The sequence below is a fragment of the Lepidothrix coronata genome, unplaced genomic scaffold (genome assembly GCF_001604755.1).
Source record: "Lepidothrix coronata isolate B3197 unplaced genomic scaffold, Lepidothrix_coronata-1.0 Scaffold31, whole genome shotgun sequence".
NCBI lineage: Eukaryota > Metazoa > Chordata > Aves > Passeriformes > Pipridae > Lepidothrix > Lepidothrix coronata.
Window position 1 is genome coordinate 1,619,500 of NW_016690211.1, and position 18,408 is coordinate 1,637,907.

An 18,408-nucleotide genomic window follows, 5' to 3' on the forward strand; every position below is an offset into this window, starting at 1 on the left:
GGGGGCTGGGAATCGAACCCGGGTCGCAGCAGTGAGAGTCCTGCACCCTAACCACTAGACCACCAGGGGCCCCCAAGGAATCATGGAATCCCCCACCCACAATCTCCAACTTTCGGATAGAAAAAAAATTACCATTCAGGAAAGAAAGTGGTAATAAATCCCAAAATAAACTATTAAGAAGAATGAGATGCTCAGAAACAGGTAATCAAATTCAGTGGCATCCCAGCAATGTCTTCAAAACAAAAATGTCTTTAATTCCTCATTCTTTTGTTTCACACACGCTTAAAGCTGTATCTACATGCCAGTCTCTAATTCCCCCATAATTTATTGTGTCCTTAAGACATGTATGTATTCATTATTCAGGGAGGTTCTAATGATCTTTGTACTTCCTTTTATTCTGCTTATGTGAATTTTCAATCTGTCAGGTAGTTTGGTTTTTTTATTTCCATCCTTTATACTCAGTTTTTACTGTTTCGATGCTTTTTGTAGGAAGTGCTCCTTTGATCTTGAAATAGTTAAGAAACATTGTCTACCTTAAAGTCACAGAATCTTTTCAAAAACTTTAAATGAAAGTCAGTAATCAATGGAAGTCAGTAATGCATTTTTTTTTAAAAAGAAAAAAACAAACCACCAAAAAACCCACTCTGCTTTACTTAGTTTGTCTTAAAGCATCAATCAATATTCAAATATTCAATATCATATGCCACTATCCACCATAGTGGATTGTAATTCCTGACAAATACATCACACTGGAGACACTGAACACTGACTTGAAGCTGAAAAATCCTTCAGTCCCTGGTTTAAATGTGCAGTTGCTACAACTGAACTAAACGGAACCATATTGTCTCAGATACAACAAGCGAGTTATGGATCTCACTTAAGAAGATTAAATTATCTTCTTCCTTACTTGGTTACCAGCGTGGAAAAGAATCAAAACATCAGCCAGCCACAACACTACAGCTGTTCCTCACACTGGAAACATTTTGCCCTGTCTCTTCACAGTGCAGAATTTCTCTGCAATGCTCTTGCCTTAATCGTGCCCAGTAATTTACTGAGATTTACTCAAACTGAACCTACATACTAATAATCCACTTCGCAGTACAGAAAACAATGCACCCATTACAGTATTTTCCTGCATACCTGTAATTTGCCAGGCTGCATCATACATTCTCATCAGTATTTGAACACAGATGACACGCTTGCTTACAATACAGAGATATTATTTAGGCAGTAACTGCATATCTTGCATATATATTGATGTAGCCACATCAGCATTGCCAAGTGGGGGACTTTTTTTTACAGGACTGGTACAGCAGATTCACACCCCAGCATTCCTTGTGCAGATAATAAAAGAGCAGAATAAGCCATATTAACCACAGTTAATATGAGACACATTTGTGTCCAGAGACACAACCTCACAACTGGGGTAGAGAGAAAACAAAGATAGGCAGTAAATGTGAACATAAAATACATCTATTATATAGCTCTTGGAAGCAAGATAGCACTTAAAGCATCAGTTCAACCTGCAAGTCAGATGCCTCATACTCTTGTTTAAAAATAACAGAACATCTACAGCACTGCAGAGGATGCAGCTTCAAAACAACAATGTACTTCTTCACATAATGAAGGGTAACCTAATTTGTTCATATAAGTCCAGGTTAAGTTATGGAATTCCTTACCACAGTCCACTGTCAATATTAAACATTTACAGAGGTTTAGAACTGTCTGCATGTGCTAATGGAAGGAAAAATTAATTGTACTATCTTACGTAGATGCATAAAGTCCTTTATCACAAAAAGTGATGGTAGAGACAACGTTCTGTATGGCAACATGGTATATGCTAACAAGTATATAGTACTAGTATACGATTTCCCTTAATTTCTTCCCCGGGATTTGTTATTGATCATTGTCAGAGACAGGAGACTGAACTAGACAAACATGAGCTCTGAATCAATATAGCTGTTTTCTTGTGGCAACAGGGAAACTCAAGGCAGAAATCAGAACAGGCTTCCAGAGTAGTGCTGTTCTAAGAGCCAGTATGGGCAACAGAGCTGAGAGGTGCATGAAGCAAGAAGCTGTAGAAATGTGGGGTAAGCACAATCCTCAAGGTCATGATTTCTTTAGAGTTTGATCCTTTTTTGTCCCCAGGTATGAGGACCCAGAGGTGACCAGAGGAGAGTCTGTGAGGCATGAATATAGTTAAAATTAAGTTTCAAAGAGAACATGATAATTTGATCATGTCAGAGTGGGTAAATAACATTAAGTAAAACGAATAATCAAACTAGAGAGGGAAAAGTGAAAAGAAGCCCTAGGAGGAGAGAAGGCTATTTAGCCCTGTTGTAAATTCCCAGGAGAGAGAAAAGACAAGCAAACAACATGAACCATAACACTGCAGTAACTATACTTAAGTATATTTCTAAAGAATCTTGTTGACGCAGCAACAAATTCTGGTGCACAAAAAGGAAGCTCCTGAACCCACACATGCTTTAATTACTCTGTATCAGTTTAGTGCTATTACTGTTTGCACAGACTCAATCCAAATGAAATTTGATTTGAGAATTCAGGTACTGTTCCATTTGACTTTTCTTAATCTTCGTTGTATTAAATTGTAAATAATTCCTCCTAATTAACTCCCCCTTCAGTTTATTATCTTGAACATGCTGAAGAATTTTGATTGTCCTTTTGTGATAACACTGAAGTTTACGGATAATCACTTTTAAAACTGAATTTTGCCCTCTTGTTCTTCATGCATACCACTATATGTCCATGTTATTCAAAACTGAAGTACAAAAATCCTTTTTTTGTTCTTCATATATGCAGATGATCCCCAACACCTCAATTTCTGTGGTCAACAGATTGTTGTCTGATGTCTTCTATTCCTTTAACTATTATAAATTCAGCCTATGGACAATCCTCTCCTCTTTCTAAGTAAGTCCATGAGAAGACGTATTAACTTTAAAGACAAAGTTTTATGTGAAAAATCCATAGGCATGCCACAATCTAGTATTGCTGTCTAAAATCTACACCATTCAAAGTACAGAGTCCTTTGAAAAATCAGTTTGGAATGCTTAGGATATTCCAACTGGCATTCCTAGCAAAATTAAAGTATAAGTAAAAAAATTAAAAAACTAAGAGAACACAGAAAACACCAATTTAAAAATACTGGTGTTTTCAGCAAGGGTAGAATTAGGGAAACACTTACCTTATTTGTTGTCTGCTAGAATTTTCCTTTAAAAGCTGTCTGGACTCAGCTTTCGCAGTGCAGAACACAGACATCTTCCAAAGTCTTAAATTCAGGGAAAGAATAAAGTAAAATTTGATTAATACATTATCCTATCACTACCCAGAATTCTGAAAGAAAGCTACACTAGTTTGTTAAGAGCTAAGACAGATTTAAATGAAACAACAAGCCACTACTGAATTTAAATATGAAATTCCATGTTTCTCATAATTCCAGCTTATCTGAATAAGATTTTACTATGTCATCTCAGCAGACAGAACAACCCATGTTATTTTAAACTAAATCAAGTGTTTAGAAATTCACTGAATATGATAATAAAGATGAAAGAATACATTCCATAAGGAAAAAACCTAGAGACACAGGAAGTACCAGCTTTTTAAAGTCAGAGGTGATATGGAAAGAAGTTCTATACTTAATATAAATCAGTTCTGGTTTGCATGTTTTAAATCAACATAAACTTCTTAAACAATTAATGACTATGTGCAGCAACATATAACTATATATAAGCATAAATAAATATACATTGATTTCTGGAGATAAGGAAAAAATTCCATGAGAAAGCTAAAATATATTTGTTCCTTGCACCCTGACGTATCAGAAAAACACTCTTGTGATAGTAGATATACCCACTACTAATGGGTAGTATTACTATTTTCATACTACTGCTACCACTTTCATGCTACTATGAAATAGTGTCATAAAAATATTAAAAATTCAAGGGTTTTTTTCTCCCCCTAAAGTATGGGTATTTTTATACCTTCAGATATACACAAAACTTCGAATCTTTAGAAGAATATAAATATTAATTTAAACATCTGCCTTGAAAGTACTTCCCCTCTTGAAGTTTCCTGTTACTTCATTCATTCACGTATCACTAATTCTATACTGACCTTTTCAAGATATATAAATACCTGGTCAGTTATACATTTATTTTTACTTATTCTCAAGGATTTAATTTGATCTGAAGCATACCCTCCATAAATTCTGGTCCTTGTAGAGAAACAGAATTTGTAACATTCCAAGTTATGCCAACTGCTGATTATTGTCACTTTTGAAAATTACAGTTAGTTCGCTGTCAGCCTATCATTAGCCACCAGATCCTCTTTTTCCTGCCTTTTGCAAGATAAATAATCCTTTAGGATTCTGTATTGTACTGAAAGGTACCCAAAAACTAAGTAAAACATAAATCTTTTCCAGAAGACATTGGCCAATTGAAATCCCCATGGTGTGCAGTGCATTTTCCAGATGTAGCACTACGCTCCACAGTTTTGTCACACACGCTTCAGATAGGAGCACTGGAACCACCCATGATTGTTTCAGATTCTAAAACAAAGATGACTTAATACAAACAAAAGCTGAGCAAAGAGCCGGATCGGCGAGGCTCGTTATAAGCCCGGCTTGGCTCCCACAGGAGCAGCTGTTCTGGCACAGGGATGCTCCCCAGCCTCACACCGACAGCGCTGCTGGAAAAAACCCTCCTCGATGTGTAGCGCACATTTGCACCGCCAGAGCCCTTCTCGGCACTTCTGGCTCTCCCTCCCCCTTTTCACACTGCGCCAACAGAGTAATTTGTGCCGTTATATGAACGGATTTCGGAAAATCACCCTGGATTAATTTCTTTCTCCTGCTAGGCTGCGTTTCACAGAATCACAGAATCGACTGGGCGAGAAAAGGCCTCCGAGATCATCGAGTCCAACCCATGACCGGACACCACCCTGTCAACCAGACCACGGCACTGAGTGCCACGTCCAGGCTTTCCTTACACACCTCCAGGGACGGTGACTCCACCACCTCCCTGGGCAGCCCATTCCAATGTTTAAATAGCCCTTCTGTGAAAAAGTTCTACCTAATGTCCACCCTTCAGCCTCCCTAATGTCCACCCTAAACCTGTCAGCCCTTTGCCCCGTATCACCCGCACCAGCTCAGGAGCAAACAAGGCACGGCGCCGCCGACGTCGGGGCGGAACGGGGAACTGCGGGCTGGAACACACATGGAACACGCGGCCGGAGCAGAGAGGTGTGGCAGCCCCGTGTGCCGCCAGCCCGGCACGGCGCGGGGGCACAGGGCTGAGCGGGGACCGGCCACCTGCCCCCGGGCGCGACCCCTCCGGGGCTCAGCTCGGCGGAGCCGCGTTCGGCCCCCGCCCGCCCAGCGCCTCCCCCTGGCCCCGCTGAAGGGGCGCGCGCCCCGCCGCGCGCTCACCTTCCTCCGCGCGCCCGGGCACACCCGCGGACCCGCCCGCCCGTGGCGCCTGCGCGGCACGGCCGCCGCCCGCCCTGCCCCAACTGCGCAGGCGCCCCGCGCGGTCGCCGCGGCAACGGGACGCGGAGTGTGGAGGAAGCGGCGGCGGGTCCGGCCCGGCCATGTCGCGAATCCTCTGCGAATGGCTGAACGAGGAGGTGAAGCTCTCCCGGCGCGTCGGTGAGTGGGGCCCTGCTGCGCGGGGAGGACCGAGGGCGCTGCCTCAGGGTCGGGCCAGATCGGGCCAGGGGATTCCCCCCCCGCCCCAGCTGCTCCCCCGGCGGACCCGCCCGCTGGCCCGCTCCCAGGCACCGCCGCAGGTACATGTTTAGTCGTAGAATCATACAGTCGTCAAGGGTGGAAGAAGCCTTCAGGATCACTCAGTCCAACTGTCCGCCCCGCACTGCCACTGTGACCCCTAAACCACATCGCCCAGTGCCAGACCCAGACACCTCTTAAACATCTCCAGGAGTGACTGGTGACTCCACCACCTTCCTGGACAACCTGTTCCAATGCCTGAAGTTTTCAAGCTGAAAGTTAATTCTCCTCATGGGGCAAGTGCTCTGGGGAGACAGGAGGTGCTGGAGCTTCACCTGCTAATAAGGACTCCAGAGGATAAAAAATATATTTTAATGTGTTTGGAAAGTAGTGCTTTGTTTTGTATGGCAGGTGTTGTGCTGGCATTGCAAAAACATTTGTTCTGCAAGGAAGAGGGAGCAACTTCCTGTTGATAATTAGAGCAATGGATAATCACCAACTGTATGAAGTTTAACAAGGACAAGTGCCAGATTCTGCACCTGGAATGGAGCAACCCTGGTTGTGTGTATAGACTGGGAAATGAGAGGCTGGAGAACAGTGCCATTGAAAGGGACCTGGAGATCATGGTCGATGGCAAGCTGAATATGAGTCAGCAGTGCCCTGGCACCCAGGAGGGCCAACCAGATCCAGGGGGGCATCAGGCAAAGCATCACCAGCCAGTTGAGGGAGGGGATTGTCCTGCTCTGCTCTGCACTGGGGCGGCCTCACCTTGAGTCCTGTGTGCAGTTTGGGGTACCACAATATAAGAAAGACATTAAGCTTTTAGGAGCTTAATGCCCTCAAAGGAGGGCAACAGGGATGGTGAAGGGCCCTGAGGGGAAGCTGTATGAGGAGTGGCTGAGGTCACTTGGTGTGTTCAGCCTGGAGAAGAGGAGACTGAGGGGAGACCACATCATAGTCTTCAACTTCCTCATGTTGGGGAAGCAGAGGAGCAGGCACTGATCTCTTCTCTGTGGTGACCAGTGACAGGGCCCAAGGAAACAGCATGAAGCTGAGTCAGGGGAGGTTTAGGCTGGATATCAGGAAAAGGTTTTTCACCTAGATGGTGGTTGGGTACTAGAATAGGCTCCCCAGGGCAGTGGTCACAGCACCAAGCCTGACAGCCTTCAAGAACTGTTTGGATAACACTCTCAGGCACATGATGTCACTTGGTGTGTCCTGCACAGGGCTGAACTTGATAATCCCTCTCGGTCTCTTCCAGCTCACCATATTCTATGATTCTTGAAGAGAAGCACATTAGATCTAGCTTTGTTTTCGTTTGCATTTTGTATGGAAAATGTAGTAATCATAGTTTATAGATATTGCCACAATCTCAATGACAATGTATATATTTTTACAACGAAAATGAGAAATTACTACCTAAAGCTGATGTTGCAAAATAACTACACAGAAAGTTTATTTATTTGTGAGTTGAAAACTATTACTGCTAGGTCAATCTTCTAAAATTCCTCTGAATTATTTAATGAAGTTTGGACTTAGTTTTGTTATAATAACAAGCTGTATTAAGATTAATGTATGAATTCTTTTAATTTTCTTATTTTTTGGAAAAAACTCAAACAACAAAACCCAAAACTTAGTTCCAGGATCATTTCCAGAAGAATTTTCTAACGGCTACCTCCTAGGAGAACTTCTACACAAATATGGTCTTCAGGATGACTTTAAACAATTTTCACAGAGCAGGTTAGTACTTATGGATAACATGTCTCTTACATAAAGTAGACATATTTTAATATAGTATACATATTTTCTCAGAATTTCTAAATGCAAAACCATGTAGAACTTAGTGAGATTTGAAACATTTTTCAGAGATTCAAAAGCTGCTTGTGTGTGATGCCTTAATGAATGTCATATATCTAGAGAGATTGATCATACTTCTTCAAGAAAATTATGCATTTTGATTGTAACTACAATAGTAACAGGTTAGACCAAGAATGCAAAAAGCTTTTCAAGGATGTCTCTAGGGCTGGAAATACTGTCACTGTCCCTGTGAGCTGTGTAGAGCCAGGAATACAGAGTTGTGGTGTGGTGGTGACCATTACATCTTCACTAAAATGAAAATGGTGGAGATACATTGTGAGGCTCTGAGTGAAGCCCTGGTAGAAAATCATACAAGAATGTATAAGTTTACAAGTAATCTGGTGTAGTATCTGTCATGAAGAAGAACTGAAAAATGTGAACTTGAAAAGTCTTGTGCAGATCTGTGAGCTTTGGTACAGTTGATGCAGTTCATGGAGTTCCTTGGCTTATGCATCGAGTGCCAGTGCATGAAATCTTCCTTTTTCTTCTGAACCTCTGTTTGTATGTTCTTTGAACTTCCCGTGTATTCACACCCTTCCTTCTGCAAGTCCGACCAATTTTCAAGAGAGCAACTTGAGCACAGCTGACAAAGGCAGCCAGCAAAAAGCAGTTTTGCACAGCAGTTTTTGCGCTCTGCTTCTAAGACTTCTAGATCTCCCAGGAATTTCTGGGATCATTGGAAAACCCCTGGTAACTCTTTGAGGAACTTTAGAGTACCTGCTGTTGCTGGGGAAAATAACAGGCTTTTACTTCTAGCAGGCTCTAGCAGCTTCTAACAAGTTCTCTTGATTCTTCCCAATAAAGGTGTGCTTTGGGGTGCAGTTAGTGAAGATGCGCTTCAGTATGTGCAAGAAGTGGTTAGAAACTCTGCTGAGACAGCGTATGTGTGCTCAGCAAGCGTGGGGATGCGTGACAGAGTGTGATACCCAATACCCATTGGAGCAACTACTCAGAATATCAGAGGCCTCAAGTCAGATTTCTCTCCAGAGAAAGGAGTCAAGTCTCCCTGTGTCAGACCAAAGGGAATGCCCAGAGCCTTTACATCTTCATGAGTGGGAGGTGATGGCTTTGCCTGCAGAGCTATGTGCTCATGGAGGAGCTGTGTTACCAAGTCAAGCTGCTGCAGAATGAAATCAGTGGATTGGATCTTCTCTGAGACACTGCAGATACAGGAACCTGGACCCGCAGCTGTGCTGAGAGAGAGGCAGGCAGAATCTGGTTGGGTTGGGAAAAGGAGATGACTGGCAAGGAGGTGACTTCTGGCAAGAAAAGGAAGGTGTCTGCTCCACCTGCTGATGTGAAGCTGCAGAACAGGTTGATGGCTGTGGTAGCAGATGAGAGGCTGGTGGCACTGTGCAACAAAACATCTGAGCGGTTGAAGTCTAAACTACATCAGAGCACCAGAGGGAGCAAGTAAATGATAGCACTAGAAAATGGGGGTGCCATCTGCTGACCTGACATGCTAGCCAGAGGGGTTTACTGCATGCTGGGGCTTCAATCCAGAGCTGCAGAGATTTGTCCAGAGCCCTTGCACTGTTATCCCTGCTGCTCTTTTCTGTGGGTACCAAGGATATTGCCAGAGAGACCTGGAGCCACAAGCACGGGGCCCAAATATTTTCTTTTTTCTTATTTCTGCTGGTGAGGTGGATGGGCTCGATGAGGAGTAGATAGATTCCATGGGTCAACAAGTGGTTGTGCAGCTGCTGTTAACAGCAGGGATTTGTTTTTCACAGCCATGAGATCCTCTTTTGAGAGGGAAGATTGCTAGGAAGATATAGGATCCACCTGGCCAAGATGGACAAAAGCATCTTTGAAACAGCCTGACAAACCTGGTGAGGATAAACTAGGAATGAGGGGAGAAGGAGAGGATTACTCTCAAACAAGTGAGGAAGTGATGGCCTGGACTGGCAAGCAAGAAGAGGGTGATGCGAATAAGAGCAGCAAAACAGTGCAGAAGGCCTTCCACCCTGTGCTGGTTTAAAAGTTAACCAGCAGGGGAAATGAACTCAACTCAAGAGAGATTATAAGTTAGAATAACAATTTAATAAAATAATACAATAAGTACGATTATATAGACAAGCAATTGGTTTTAACCCACAAAACCCAAATGTATAACCCAGCACCCTGGGGCATGAACAAAGTGGTGTTCCTTGGCCCCCCCCCCACCGAGTCCAAAGTAAAGGGAGAGGGGAAAAACCTGCTGGTGGGAGAGCTGTTGCAGTCTGGTTGAGAGCGGTGAGCTGCAGTCTTCCTCTGGCTCCCACGAGTGGTAAAAAGGTTCCGAAACTCCAGGTTTATATATTCTCCAGTTCAGGCAGGAATGCTCAGTCCTCCCCTCAGAGCGGGGAATTCCATAAACGGGTATGAGGATGCTCAGTCCATAAAAGGGTATGAGGGTGCTCAGGAACATCCCCCCCCACCTCGCAGGCCTCTACTGACAACAGTTTCTGGGAAAATGGCATGGAAGGCTATAGAATACACAGTTTTGGGCTACACCCATCCAGTGATGAATCGGTCCCAGCTGTTCTAATTAGGACACACCTCAAATGTATGCACACTGTTAAGGAAGTGCTGAGAAGATAAGGTTATGGGATAAACATTCACACCTTTTCTAAATTTTTCTACATTTTTTAAAAATCAACACAACTGGCTGCCTCTCTGAAGTGCCTGTATACTAAAGCATGCAGCATGGGAATCAAACAGAAGAAATTAGCAGCCTGTGAACTGTTGCTGGATTATCAGAGAGGCAGTGGATTAGCTCACACAACTGGCATGCTGCCATGGCTGGATATAGGCTCTTTAGGATGGACAGGTTGGGAAGGTGAGGAGGAAGAAGAGCTGCCCCATGTGTGAGAGAGCAGGTAAGATCTAAGACCTGCCTCTGTAGCAGCCATGCTGAGTTGTCTTTCTGCATCAAAGGTGGCAGAGTATGGCTCCACTGATCAGCTTCCCTCTCAGGTCCTTGAGTATTTCTCAGACTGCCATGCTGAGGCTGAGATACTTAATGGCTTCTCTATCCTACTCTATTCTACTGGTAAAACTTGCACTCTGAAATCCCAAGCCCCTGAGACTAACAGGAAAGTCTGCAGCAGTTGTTTACCCAGTGTCATCTTGAAAACTTTCAAGGATGAAGACTATACTAACTCTCCAGGCAATTTATTTCAATTTTCTTGACTGTCCTCATGGGGAAAAGACCTTGTCTTATGCCTAGGCAGAAGGGCAACAAGAAGGGCTTTTACAGATATCTCCACAGCAAAAGGAAGGCTAGGGAAAATGTGGACCTATTGAGGCATCCATAAGACTCTGATATCCCAAGCCTCTGAGACTTACAAGACAGTCTGTAGCAAGAAAGGAACGTCTAAATAAATTTGAAATATGCAAGTCCATGGGACCTGATGACATATACCCACCCGAGCTGAGGGACCTGACTGATATCACTGCTAGGCCACGCAATAATCTTTGAAAGGTCCTGATGACTGGGGAGGTCCCTGGGACTAGAACCTGCCACTCCTCTCTTCAAGGAATGCAAGAAGGGGGAATATGGGATGTACAAACCAGTCTGCCGCACCTTGCAGAATAAGAAGTTAAGAGGTGGTGTCACTACAGCCTCTCAGTGCATGTGAGATGGTTTGTGACAATAGAGCTCATCTTAACCTTGAATCAATGGCAGAAAAATGTTCAGTAGTTGGAAGCTGCAGTTATATATAATTGGGTAAGAAATAAGGCATGGACTATTATAGAGAGAATAATGAGCCCCTGGATGGCTTCATCTCAAAATAAGATGAATACTCTGTTACCAGAAGGTCTTCAGGTAAAATTGGGCATTTTTGTAGAATTGTGCTGGAGCTCAGCTGACCTCAAAAGCTGGTTGGTAGATACAAAGGAACTATTGTGAACTCAAGAGATAGAGCAGTACAGAAAGCATGATGTTCTGACTCAGACTGAAGTTATGGATTTGTTGGATGAAATTTGATGTGTTAGTTGTGATAAACTGATAATTTATTATTATTTGATTTTGCCCTGTATATCTACTGATATTGACTGCTTCCACAGGAGAATCTACATATCAAGAAAAACAGTAATCTGCAAGCCACTATTTTAGCTTTGAATGTAAATTGCTAATTCTAACCTGTGTGTCCATTTCTTTTTATTGGAGAAGAAATATGTCAAAGTGTTGTGAGGTTTAATGGATAATATAGGCTTTTTTTATCATTACGTATGTTTTGATTGGCAACAGCTCAAGTGATGATACAGCTAATATAGAAACTTAATTCAAACTCTATGTGTGTTTTGTGGATGGGGTACCATTAGCTGCAATTGGGGTTAGCTTTTGCTGTTAGATGCACTTTGTGTATTTATGTATCAGGATTTATATAATCCAGTGTGATCTTTGTTTTTTCCGGAAGTTATACTTAGAAATCAATGTGTGTATACACTGCAGTATAAAACCTAAGCCAAACTGTGTAACCCATTATTTAAGGAAGTCCTCTGTGGGTTTTATTTTTTTCCTCCTCCTGTCTTGGTATGAGGTAAGTATCATGACCATGATTAATGCAGCAAGTTGGAACTGAAAATAAGTTTATTTTCTGGTTTTTGTTGTTGTTTTTAATCATATAGGGTTGCAGATGCAAAAGTTAACAATTTTTCTCGCCTGGAACCTACACTTCACCTCCTTGGTGTGCCGTTTAATGAGAATGTGGCCCAAGACATCATGACAGGACAGCATGGGGCTGCAACAAAGCTTTTATATGAATTGTATATTGCTTTAGAAAAAAAGAGAAAGGCAAAGCACCCTGGAGTAGTCATGGAAGCAATAAGACCCGCCGCAACTACAAATCTTAAGTCTATTGAGAGTGTTTTGTATCCAGAGGTAACTAGCTATGCCTATTTTGTATAAATAGAGAAAAGGTAGCATGTATTTACATGTACTTTTCAAGTGTATTGCGTGCTTCCCCTCCTCACTTTTTAAATCTCCTGTTCAAAACCCAACACTTATATTGAAAAGAAGCAGTCTTTTGCAATGTCTTATACAGTGGCATTACACAGCTTATCAGTAACTCAATAGGCTATTGATCTTCTGTGTTCTGTTTTCCTTTGTTTTGGTTCATCCTGTGTTACCTGCTCTATTTTCAAGCTGTCTCCAGACTTAAAATGCTATAACAACAAAGCCTAGTAGTTACTCAGCAGCTGCATTTTTACTTTTATCAGTGCAGATTGCAGACTGCATTGTGGTCTAGGTATCAACTTAGACTAATTGCCCCTCCAGGAAGCCTGTTTATAACTATGTTGAGCTTTGTGCCACAGTGATTTGGTTCATTCTGTTACATGTCTCTCCATATATTTATACTACACTCCAGCCAGCAATAATCATGTGCTGGGTAATATAAAGAGAAAAAAAAACAAAAGGAAAAGAGAGTACCTAAGAGGAAGTCAGTATTGATGTAGTAGGTTCTGTTAAAGACATTCTTCTTGTTTTCAGCAGTAAGATTCAGCATGTGCAAACCATTATTTGTTAGCAGGATGGGCAGTTTTTAAGAAGCATATCATGAATCAAATTCATCTGGGTAAAATTTCACTTTTTTTTCTGGCACACTTCCTGAAAAATAGTCTGCAGGCAGAAAGATTATGAACAAATGCAAGGATAGTACCAGAGAGTTGAAGTATCCCTTCAGCTATAGAGGGATAGCTTAAAGAAGTTAAGCAACTGTGAGTAGGTCTGGTCTTTAGACAGGTTCGGAACAGGATTTGAATCATAGAATAGTTGAGGCTGGAAGGGGCCTCTGGAAATCACTTAGTCCATCCCCACTGCTCCAGGTAAAGCCAACTAGACCGTGTTGCTCAGGACCTTGTTCAGTGGGGTCTTGACTATCTCCAAAGCTGGAGACTTCTCAGCTTGTGTAAGTAAATTATTTACCACCCTTTCAGTAATTTTTTCGTTGTGTTTAAGTTGAATTTTCTATATTTCAGTTTAAATAGAATAGAATATGTGAGTTAGAAGGGAACTACAACCATCATCTAGTTCAACTGCCAGACCACTTCAGGGCTGACCAAAAGTTAAAGCCTGTTAAGGTCATTGTCCACATGCCTCTGAAACAGTGACAGACTCAGGGCATTGACCACCTCTCTAGGAAGCCTGTCTCAGTGTTTGACTACACTCTCAGTAAAGAAATGCTTCCTAACATGGAGTCTGAACCTCCCCTGGTGCAGCATGGGATGAATCCCATGGCTGGAGTGTGACTATAAATGGCTACAGGCTTTTAAGAAGAGACTTTTTAGAAGAGGAAGGAGAGGCAGACAGGTTGCCCTCTACATAAAGAGATGGATTGTGAAGAATTGTCTCCAAGGCATAGACATGAGCAGTTCAAAAGCCTGTGGCTAAGAATCACAGACCAAGGCAAAAAAAGGGAACCCTGTAGTTGGTGTCTGCTACAGTCCACCTGACCAAGGGAACCTATTGACAAAGCCTTCTTACTCCAGCTACAGGAGTCATCATGCTCACAGGCTCTTGTCCTGCTGCGGGACTTCAGCCACCCCGACATCTGCTGGGAAAGTAGCACAGAGACTCCTGGAATGCATGAGAGATAACTTCCTGACCCAAGAAATAGCCCAGAGGGATGTGTTTCTTGATCTGTTGGTCACCAGTGCAAACAAGATAATTGGGGACATCAAGACTGCAGGCAGCCTGGGTTGGAGTGATCATGCATTGGTGGAGTTTGCAGTCCTGAGGGATGTGGGTCAGGTGAGGAGTAAAGTTAGGTCCCTGAACTTTAGGAGAGCAGACTTTCAGCTCTTCAAGGAGATAGTCAAGGGGATGCCCTGGCAGACTGCCCACAGAGACAGAGCTGAAAGATCTTTAAGGATGTCTTCTATAGAGTGCAAGAGCTAGCAATCACTAGGAGCAAGTCAGGCAAGGAAGGCAAGAGACCGACATGGCTGCTGTGCAAATGCATAGGCAGTTGAAGCTAGGAAAAATGAGTTGGGAGGAGTATGGAGGGGAAGTTTGGTTGTGTAGGGATGGGATGAGAAAGGCCATATCAAAGCTGAAACTGTGGCAAGGGACACAAAGAATAACAGGAAGGGCTTCTACAGGTGTGTTAATCAGAAAAGGAAGGTCAAAGAAAGTAGACCCCTTTGATAAACAGCACTGGGAAACTGGTAACAACAGATGAGAAGAAGGACGAAGTACTCAACAACTCTTTTGCCTCAGTCTTAACTGACAGCCTCTCTTCCTACACCTCTTCAGTGGATGGACAGCAGGATGGGGACTGGGGGAACAAAGTCCCTCCCACTGTAAGAAGGGATCAGGTCTATGACCACCTGAGTAAATAATGAACATAATGTACAATCATGTATGTAAGTTTATGGGGCCCCATGAGATCCATCACAGAATTTTGAGGGAATTGGCTGATGTAGTTCCCAAACCATTCTCCATGATATTTGAAAACTCATGGCCGTCAGGGGAAATCCCAGGTGACTGGAAAAAGGGAAACATTGCGCCTACTTTTAAAAAGGGTAGAAAGGAGGACCCTGGGAACTACTGACTTTCATCCTCGTCTCTGTACTAGGTAAGATCATGGAACTGATCCTCCCAGAAGCTCTGCTAAGGCACATAGAGGATAGGGAGGTGCTTTGAGGCAACCAGCACAGCTTCACCAAGGGCAAGTCCTGCCTGACCAATACAGTGACCTTCTGTCATGGAGTGACTACGATAGTGGACAAGAGAAGGACTACAGATGTCATTTATCTGGGCTTCTATAAGGCCTTTGACACGGTCCCCCACAACATCCTTCTCTCTAAATTGGAGAGGCATGGATTTGATGGGTGGACTGTTCAGTGGGAAGGAACTGCCTTGATGGTCACTACCAGAGGGGGGTAGTCAATGGCTCAGAGTCCCGATGGACATCAGTGACAAATGGTGCCTCTCAGGAGTCCATATTGGGACTAGTGTTATTTAATGTCTTCATCAATGACAAAGTCATCGAGTGCCCCCTCAGCAAATTTGCAGATGACACCAAGCTGAGAGGTGTGGTTGCCACACCTGAAGGACAGGATGCCATCCAGAGGGACCTGGACAAGCTTGATCGGTGGGGTCCATGGGAATCTCAGGTAGTTTAACAAGACCAAGTACAAGGTGATGCACCTGAGTCAGGGCAACCCCTGGTACCAGTCCAGGCTGGGGGATGAGAAAATGAAGAGCAGCCCTGCTGAGAAGGATTTGGGCGTGCTGGTGGGTGAGAGGCTGAACATGACCTGGCTGTGTGCATTTACAGCCCAGAAAGCCAAACGTTTCCTGGGCTGCCTCAAAAGCAGTCAAGGTCAAGGGAGGGGATTCTGTCCCTCAGCTCCTCTCTGGTGAGACCCCTACTACTTGGAACACTGCATCCAGCTCTGGGGTCCTCAGCAGAGGCAGGACATTGACCTGTTGGAGCTCGTCCAGAGGAGGCCACCAAGCTGATTGCAGGGATGGAGCATCTCCTACCAGGCAAGGCTGAGAGAACTGGGATTGTTCAACCTGGAGAAGAGAAGGCTTCAAAATGACCTAATTGTGGCCTTTGAGTGCCTGAAGGGAACCTGCAGGAAAGATGAAGAGAGACTTTTTAGAAGAGCATGTAGTGATAGAACAAGGAGGAATGGCTTCAAACTGAGAGTAGGGTTAGATTAAATATTAAAAAAAAATTCTTTATTGTGAGGGTGGTGAGGCACTGGCAGAGAGAAGCTGTGAATGTCCCATCCGTGGGAGTGTTCAAGGCCAGACTGGATAGGACTTCGACCAACCTGGTCTAGTGGAAGGTGTCTCTGCCCAGGGCAGGAGGGTTGGAACTAGATGATCTTTAGGGTTCTTTCCAATCCAAACCATTCTGTGATCCTATGATTCTATGCTTCTATTCCTACATGTCCTCTCACTGGATACCAGGAAGAAGAGCACAGCACCTCCCTCTGCACTTCCCCTCCTCAAAATGCTCTACAAAGCAATGTGTCCTTTTCTCTAAACTAAAGAAAGTTTGGCATCATTCAAATTCAAATCTCTATTTTTTTCAATGGAGCTAGTCCTGGTTTTCTATTTAAACATGTTTAGATATTTATTCTGTGCCCATTAACACAGGAAAAAAGTTTAAAATAGGTATGGCCAGTCTTCGCAAACGAAGATTTGGGAAAGGTCATTAACCCTTCGAGCCTGCGCAGTGGATTTTTTAGGTGAGACACAGCGTGCGCTGAACTGAGCCCACCCTTTAATCCTGAGGTTCATCTGCCGGGGCTGAGTAAGCTCGGACAGTGGCAGCGAGGTCCTCAGGATGTAGGTTTGTTTAGAGTGACCTTCTCTTAGATGGATGGCCTTATAGGGCTGACGAGCTCCATCTGCCCAGAGAGGTTCCCTGACTGGGAATCGAACCTGGACTGCGGCGGTGAGAGCGCCGCCTACTAACCACTACACCAGCAGGGGGCCCCCACAGTTTAAAATAAACATCTTATAATTGTAATATTTAATTATGTTTATTACCGTTTCTGACTCTTCATTGCTTGATGTTTAATTTTAGCGTTTGAAAACTTTAGTGCCACATCAGGCTGATCTGCAGCTACAGCAGATTTCGGAGCATTTTGAAACAAAATCCAAGGCAGTAGCAGATAAAATAGCTCGTACACATTTTGCAGAGCAGCAGAGAGCTCAGAAGCTCCAAGAAGAGCAAAGAGCTCAAGACACTGAAGAGGTGACTGCTTACTTTTTATAGACTTCTGAAGATGTATTTTCTTAAGGATATGTGCATAATGGATTAGTTAAAGCCAATGTGAAGGGTTCTTAGTTCTGTGCTACATGGTCATATTTATACAAGAACGAAGGAAAAGACTATGCGTGGAAATCCTTAATATGTAGACACAGAGTCAATATACTCTTATGAGACTTTAAAAACATTACTGTTTAAAAGTCACATAGTTTAAAAATGAGAGTACTTATGTTTTGTCATGTGTGGAAAATATCTATAGACTTCAAGACTAAGTGTGAATTTCACAACTTGTATGTGTTTGAGATGTCCTTGTAAAAGAGCTTTGTGACATTCTTCTTTTGTAAAGAAAAGAAGCATTGTTCAAAAGCAGGAAAAGACAGGGAAAGGGGTCCTAGTGGGTATGACCTCAGAACATCTTGTACTTTTATGTAGCCATTCTGATAAAGTAAAAAAAGAGAAAGGAATTTGTTTAGACGTGGGAACACTCATCCAAAGTACAGCTTACAGCTTATATTGAGGAAATGGCGAGCTATCTGAGGTGTTGAACCACATAGAAGATGTAGTTGACTAATTTGATATGTGTTTTATATGGCTAATTAAGGGACAGAGTCTTGCTGTGATTATTTAGCTGTACTATTGCCACTACATGAACAAGAAGGAAAAGTCGGTTCATGTATCTAGAAAAGAAAATACAAACAATATCCAAAATATAACAAAAAAAGTTTAAAAGAAAATTTATTAGTACCTTATTTGATATATTATATATTTTTGATTGACTTTGACTATTTGTGTAAAAAAGTATTTTTTCTACTTATATCAATCTTTACCCACAGGTATCTGTAGTGTAATTTATATGTTTGTTACTTCTTGGTCATCTGAGACTCACTGTTCACCAGTAGTATTACTTAATGTGTTACCTAATGGTATTCTCATTTTCTGTACTAGGAAACTGGTATTTTCAGTTTCTGTGCTGTATTCAGACCTGAAACAGGTAACATACTAGAACTAGAATTCAATGAAAGCCCCTAAATGCCTATAAGGCACTGATCCTTTGCTCAAGTCTGAAGCCTGATAAGCTCTTCTTTCCTC

At 42.9% G+C, this 18,408-nt stretch overlaps 2 protein-coding genes across 2 annotated transcripts in view; one reads left to right on the forward strand and one right to left on the reverse strand.

The window, feature by feature from the left end:
* Window positions 1-5,263, reverse strand: part of PRLR (prolactin receptor) — a 155,362-nt gene extending 150,099 nt beyond the window's left edge. The window contains exons 1-2 of the mRNA XM_017811157.1: window positions 5,160-5,263; window positions 3,203-3,286 (exon numbers count right to left, since the gene is read on the reverse strand). The gene's annotated coding sequence lies outside the window, so the exon portion shown is untranslated. The remainder of the gene's footprint in view (window positions 1-3,202; window positions 3,287-5,159) is intronic.
* A 284-nt stretch (window positions 5,264-5,547) lies between these two features.
* The window catches only part of SPEF2 (sperm flagellar 2), a 77,811-nt gene continuing 64,950 nt past the window's right edge, over window positions 5,548-18,408 (forward strand). Inside the window, 4 exon segments of the mRNA XM_017811321.1 lie at window positions 5,548-5,662; window positions 7,378-7,480; window positions 12,215-12,467; window positions 17,134-17,304. Coding sequence (XP_017666810.1) covers window positions 5,605-5,662; window positions 7,378-7,480; window positions 12,215-12,467; window positions 17,134-17,304 — 585 coding nt within the window. The 5' untranslated portion in view covers window positions 5,548-5,604.